Source organism: Osmerus mordax, chromosome 12 (assembly GCF_038355195.1).
Source record: "Osmerus mordax isolate fOsmMor3 chromosome 12, fOsmMor3.pri, whole genome shotgun sequence".
NCBI classification, from domain to species: Eukaryota; Metazoa; Chordata; class Actinopteri; order Osmeriformes; family Osmeridae; genus Osmerus; species Osmerus mordax.
Genome location: NC_090061.1, coordinates 2753980 through 2760836, shown reverse-complemented (window position 1 = coordinate 2760836; position 6857 = coordinate 2753980). Strand labels below are relative to the sequence as shown.

The 6857-nt window shown below is 39.8% G+C and overlaps 2 protein-coding genes across 2 annotated transcripts; both read left to right on the top strand.

Moving 5' to 3' along the window:
• The first annotated feature begins 1046 nt into the window (after positions 1–1046).
• On the top strand, positions 1047–1941 carry LOC136954641 (probable pancreatic secretory proteinase inhibitor). Its single transcript, XM_067248278.1, has 4 exons — positions 1047–1162; positions 1316–1347; positions 1566–1678; positions 1879–1941. The coding sequence occupies exons 1-4, from the start codon at positions 1111–1113 to the stop codon at positions 1922–1924; spliced, it is 243 nt and encodes an 80-aa protein (XP_067104379.1). The 5' UTR covers positions 1047–1110; the 3' UTR covers positions 1925–1941.
• Positions 1942–2365: 424 nt separating this feature from the next.
• exosc3 (exosome component 3) lies at positions 2366–4163 on the top strand. The gene is given in 5 exon segments (XM_067248183.1): positions 2366–2396; positions 2399–2634; positions 2899–3048; positions 3204–3355; positions 3694–4163. Coding segments are annotated over 5 exon segments (777 nt in total). The 3' UTR covers positions 3902–4163.
• The last annotated feature ends 2694 nt before the right edge of the window (positions 4164–6857 follow it).

Here is a 6857-nt window from a genome sequence, read left to right as displayed (position 1 = left end):
ACGCTGAATGCTCACTGACATCAAAGGGAACGGTCAGAAGTAAACTTTTTCCAGTTTTGTCCACAAACTACGGAAACTCAGAGGAGGCCAAATTCATTTGCGGTTTTTATGCCATTGATGGAGCCTAACCTGTGATGAGCAACTCGCAAAATCCGACAAAGAAGCAAACATTAAATGTCTTCTTCTAATGTTTTGCTTGTTATGAGGATGTGTTCACGTATTTGGTATATCTGACTGTCACTTCTAACCCCCTTTAAATATGGTTCTTGCATTTTAATATATTGCTTATACATTTAGAAATTGCCCTGTGTTCACACAACATTGAAAAAGTCATTGTAGAAATACACAATAGCCTATTCTTCTAGAAACGCCTAAATTCAACCAGATAGGCTCAAAGGTCACAGAAATATCACCAAGTGAGAATTTAAAACAAAGGTCCAGTGTGGTAGACACTTTACATTCGACCCATCATAGACCCACTAGGCTACATTTGACAGATTATCTTAACAGACGTGTTTCAAAACGAATTAATGCACATAGGCTAAAGCAGAATATCAAGGATCAAAAGTGCATAGTTCTAACAGTTCCATTCTACCATATTAGTCATCTCCACATTCTCCACCATCCCTCGGGAACAGACTCTAACAGGCCGGCATGGGAACGTGCTCTGACAACACCAACAGATAGTTGTTATTGTACAATATGTATTCGTGTATTCATTAGCGCGCCCAGTGTTGCCAGCCAATGTCACACACCCCCTGTGTTGTGATCACTCAGCAATATTTGGGCTGAAGGAATGTTTATCCCTCAATAAAGGCCTGGACAAAAGAGAGGCTCTCCCGTAACAGGCGCAGGGGGCTTGGTCAGGCGCACAGCCGTCAAAACATCAGCTTTACTCCAACACAAGGTTACATTATTTCACCCCCACCAGACTCACCCTCTGCTATATGACAACGTCGCACACCCCGCTAACCTCATACGGACACAAGGCCTTAAGCAGGGAACATCGAAGAGAAGACAGAGAAGTCAAAGATAACATTTAGTTTTGAAGAACCTAACAGGACATCCACTAGTTGTCAGCTAATATCTGACTATTTGATCAAAGTGATCATGACTGGGAAAACACTGTTGGTGGTATGTGTGGTTCTCTTCTTCAGTGCAGGTAGGTACTATTAACAATTAGTTAGTACATATAGGCTATTTTTTTTCTCAAATTTTGTTTATGTTATTTCCCAAACTACAATTGATCAGCTCAACAGCTGCGCGTTTATTTGTGGTATTTCTTATTTTGTAACTTTATTGTTTTTTGTTTCAGACGCAGAAGATAAGTCCGGGCTTTACAGGAGGGTATGTTAGCGTCTTCACACGGCTGATGAAAAAGCATTACTGTTCTTAAAGAAAATCAGACAGGATTGTTTTTAGATGCAGAATATGTAACCTCCAGTTAGCTGCAGCCGCTGTATCATCCACAGCAGGGGCTGGGATTCGTGCCCGCGACATGTGACGCAATGATTTGTTCTCCACTGAGTTGTAACGACCTCTGTATGTTCCCCGCTTTCAACCAGCCTTCCTGCGGTGACACGAGCATCACCCAGGCGTGTCCTCTCAACTACTCACCGGTGTGTGGGAATGATGGAGTCACCTACCCCAACGAGTGTGCGCTGTGTGTTCACAGGCTGTGAGTATCCTCTATCTGTCGTTTAAGTCTAACCCGTTGTAGACTAAATTGTATAGGCTAGTTTTATTACGTTCGCTTACAGTTCAGTGATGAGTCTGGGACATGTTCGCCTTTCAATAACACACAGGCTAGACAAATTCGAAAAATAAAGTTGATCAATAAAGATACATTGTAAGACCTTTGTTCCTTCTTTCTCACAGGGAGACCAATGCTGACATCTTGATAATGAAAGATGGAAGTTGCTGAAGATGATAAAACTCCACTCTCCAAATGATATTACCACATGTATAATGGTTTTTTCTTCTTCTTGTGATGTAGAATAGAGACCTAGTTGTTCGTAGAACATAGATACGCTTTGACACCCACACAGGACACATGCACAGCAGCTCACTGATATGCAAACATAGCCATACAACACTCACTCAGTCATGTAATCGTTTTATATACATTTGTTTTGTATTAAAAACATATTTATGTAAAAAGTATTTAACCGATTTTCTCCTTTGGAATCTTTTGGCAATAAAGACCTAGAGATTTGACTATAGGCCTATTTGTTTTTCCTTTATAAGTGATCTAATACACAATTGATCAAACATGTTTGAAGGCTTTTACTAGTAGTAACATAAATGTACAATAGGGGGCGCTTTAGGACCCAGGAGCCTTTTTAGGTGTATTTTCTTCGGTTTCATGTGCTACATTGTTCAGCTTCCCCTATCGTATACACCATGGACGCAGTGGAGAGCGCTATGCATAGTTGTTTTAAAAACAAAGTAGGCGAGGTGTTATTACCGGGTGATAGATTTAGTTTCGGATTAGGCGAAACGGACAGTAAACCTTTGAAAGTCATTTGTGGTCCAGGACTTCGACGAAATGGAGATGAGGTGCATGTGTGCAAAAGCGGAATTCTGCGATACAAGCAACCAAATTTGTACTGGATTGACTCACAGCAAAGACGAGTAAGATGTTTATTCTAACTATCAACAGTATTCAAATAATATTAATTTAAGTACAACATTAAATTAATTCGTTGAGTCTTTTGCCTTCCTGGGAATTTATGTCATAAGCAAGAAATAGCCACGTGGGTTGGGTTTAGCTAGCGACGTCAACAATATAGCCCTAGCTAACCAAAAGTAGCTAGCTTGTTTACCTAGGCTACGATTATGGAGAAAAAGAAAATGTTTTGTGCTTAGTGATTATTCCCCCCCCCCCCCCCCCCCCAGTATGTTCCTGCAAAGGGAGAGACCGTGATTGGCATTGTCACTGTCAAGTCGGGTGACATCTTCAAAGTTGACGTGGGCGGGAGTGAACAAGCATCGCTGTCCTATTTGGCATTTGAAGGGTCCACCAAGCGTAACAGACCCAACGTACAGGTACACAATAACTATTTGTACGTCGCTTTGAATAAAAGCTTCTGTTAAATTAATAAAGTGTAGCTACAGGTCGGTGTCATAGTGTTCTGTTGACAGCGCAGTGTCACTTTGGGGCCATTTTTGTATTTGTGTCAAGGTTTTTGTGTTTGACTCAGGTGGGGGATCTGGTATACGGCCAGTTCATCATCGCTAACAAAGACATGGAGCCAGAACTGACATGTATAGACAGCTGTGGCCGAGCCAACGGGATGGGAGTGTTCGGAGCAGGGGGTCTTATGTTTAAGGTGTCGCTGGGACTTGTGCGCAGGTACTAAACGCAACGTTTTACACAATTTATCAAAGAAACGGATGTATACAGTACTGTGCAAAAGTCTAAGGCACCCAAGATTTTCTCCATGTATATTGTCTCATATATATATATTGTGGTCTAAAAGTGCAATGTTGAGATTTGTATTTATTTACTAAAAACATGAACAAGGGTATAAACATATAGAAAGAATCTGAATTGTGGTCTCAGACTATGGGAACCTATTGTGTGTGTGTATATATACAAAATATATATACAAAATGTATATACCAAAATAACAAAAGTTTGAAATGTCGCAACACATTCAAACTTCTAAAACGGGTATCTTCTCCGCCTAGGCTGCTGGCGCCGCAGAGCGAGGTGGTCAAAGACCTGGAGAATCTGTTCCCGTTTGAGCTGGTTGTGGGGATAAACGGGCGTGTCTGGGTGAAAGCCAAGAGCCTGCAGCAGACCCTGATCGTCGCCAACCTGCTGGAGAGCTGTGAGAACATGAGTGCCCAGCAGCGTCAGGCGCTGTTTAGAAGGGTCGTCGACCGCGCATTCTAGTGGACGCCTCGGGAAATGACAGCGATCCGTGGGAACATTTTTCTCGTTGTGTTTTATTGGGTTATTTGCGTCCTTGTTCATATCTAGGATGTATGATATTGATCTTAGATTTGTGTGCCTTTATTTATGGCGTAACCTATTTGGTTACTCATAACTGAGTAAGGACATTGAACTTCTCTTAACCTCTAGGAGGATGGTTCTGAAGTCAGATGAACGTTTTTGCTCATATTTTCAAAGAAAATAAACATTTCTGTATAAATGACTTTTTAATCAGAAATCTCGAGATGGTCATTTTTATGTTTTTTTTCTAGGTTCCCAATTCCCCTTGGGATAAAGTTGAACTTTTGCAATTTACTAGTTTAATCTAAAGTAGTTCTCTTAATGTCCAAAAGGGGGCGGAACTCTGATTTCATTATAAATTGGGCTAGTATTCACAAAACATTTTCTTATAACTATGAGTTCTGGGACTGTTTTAACAAAAAATCTTAAGGTTGAAAGTAGTTCATAACTCACCGATTTATGAGAAACTATAAAAAATAATGGGCTGGTCAGTCCTAATTTTATGACTCCTAATTCTTTACTCTTAAAAGTATTATTTCATAAAGCGAGCTTTACAAAAAAAAAAAAAAAGAGAGCTTTACAAAAGTGCATAGGTCAATTATCGTAAACAACGAGATAGCCCCAAAATATTGCGGGTAGCCAAAACATGAAGCATGCATGTTTAAATCCAGCCTAAAATTACTATTAATGCTTGCAAACCTGATTGGCAACAATCCATTCCTTAAGGCTATGTTTGAATCTTTTGTACCTGTCTTTTGTTTGTATGTGTGATGGCAGAGCATTTACAGAATGCAGACTTGCTACATTGTTGACATTTTCATTTAGTAGACGCCCTTATCCAGAGCGAGTTACAGTAGTTACGGGGACATTCCCTCGAGGCAAGAAGGGTGAAGTGCCTTGCCCAAGGACACATCATCATTTTTTTTGCATGGCCAGAAATCGAACCGGCAACCTTCTGATTAATAGCCCAATTCCCTAACCACTCAGCTATCTGACTCCCTCATGTCCCTCATGACAACTCTTGGGCACAGGGGAAATGCAGCACAGGCAAACAAGGCATACCTCAGCCACCCGCCAGTAGAATACTTAACATTGCATCAAACAATATGCCCAGAACATAGCACAGAATACAGAACTGCCCTAAGCAGGATCAAACCCCGGAACTTCTCTCTGTGAGGCGACAGGGAAAGCCACCATGTACCAAACTGAACACTGATTTGACTTTGTCAATAATGAACTGGCTTGACTACTTAGATAGTTGATGAACGACACTTTCATTTTCGAAGTCATAACTCATTTCCTTGAATGCACAATGAATCCCTTATTCCAGGTGCCAAAACATGAAGCATACATTGTAAAAAAGCAAATATGTGCCAATGGGTAGAACCAGAAGAGCATGTAGTTAAACAGACAATTAAACAACATGATCCTTGAGAGTTCTCGAGTGTACTGTACCTGTCTGTAGTACTTCAGGAAGTACATAAAACAGCTGACATAACTTATTACATTTAGTCATTTAACAGACGCTCTTATCCAGAGCGACTTACAGTAAGTACAGGGACATTCTCCCCGAGGCAAATAGGGTGACACGTCATTTGCATGGCCTGGAATCGAACCGGCAACCTTCTGATTAGCCCGACTCCCTAACCGCTCAGCCATCTGACCCCCATAAGACAGAACTCACACACACCCAGTCAACATTGAAAAAAGCTTAGCTTAGTAGATAGTCACAAGCCAGCTACGTTATGCAAGAATCTCCTCCATTTATAAATAGCAGTAGAGTTAAATCGAAAAGGAAAAGAACAAAAAATATTGACCTAAAAAGGTGTAGGCTGAGGAATTGAGCTTATTAAACCTTTTTTACATAACAGACAGAAAAAAGAAAGTTTCACTTCTAGGGTTAGGCTAGACAAAGACAAAACAACAGGCTAGTGTGTGTAGAGAGAAACTAGTTCTACTTCTTCTTATTACAGTTTTTTTCAACTGCTTACACACAAAACCTTACTTGTCACATAATTTCTGAAACTTGAAACAAACACCAGAACCACACATCAAATCCGCAAAACAATTCTCAATTTTTTTTCCTTTGAGTTTTAAATTTCATAAAGCACTTTTTGCAAAACACAACACACAATTCTCCACGTAACACATACAATTCTAACAGGAAGTATCTTGATTTCCTTTTTCAAACAGAACCAATCAAAATGCCACACTAATTCATCAGTGCTGCACACCAAATCCTCACGTGTGCTAAAACATCTGCTTTACTCAACACCAACCAATCATGGCTTTAGAATAGGCCTATAAATAGCCTAATTTGATTCGATTTACAGTGGTGGGTATAATTTGAACCTTTACTGTTGAAATGATAACAGGTATGTAACAATATACTGTAATGTACACATGTTCTAATGTACACATCATAGCTGTTTCAGCACAACACACGGTATACTATACAAATACATATATTTTAGCACCAATGACTGCAGTGTACTGCATGATTGGTCCCAGTATGGTTGATTACTGTGTCATACTGTGCAACAGTACAATGACTGTAAGAGAAGACATTCTGACAATATTGTAGAAAATAGTATATATTACTGCATGCTACAGTTCATGGCACACACAGACACACCATTCCTGAGGAATACGTAATCACCTTTTTCGTAATCCTAATCAAAAAAAAAAAAAAAAGCTGGTTCCTTTTGGTTTTTGGGTTCAGTCCTACTACACATGGTTGATGTATTTATTTTCGTACTGTGTAATACTGTATTCACAACCACAAATGCTTATAGTAAAAAAAAGAAGTTTGGTTTCAATCATGTACAGAAATGTACATAGGAGCTCATGAAAGAAGAGCTTTAGGTTTTGAATAACTGTGTGTGTATGATATATC

Excerpts from the sequence above, each read along its gene's own strand:
- LOC136954641 (XM_067248278.1), top strand. The coding sequence starts at position 1,111 with ATGACTGGGAAAACACTGTTGGTGGTATGTGTGGTTCTCTTCTTCAGT. Across the intron at positions 1,348-1,565 it reads AGTCCGGGCTTTACAGGAGG|CCTTCCTGCGGTGACACGAG; the intron begins GTATGTTAGCGT and ends GCTTTCAACCAG. Across the intron at positions 1,679-1,878 it reads GCGCTGTGTGTTCACAGGCT|GGAGACCAATGCTGACATCT; the intron begins GTGAGTATCCTC and ends TCTTTCTCACAG.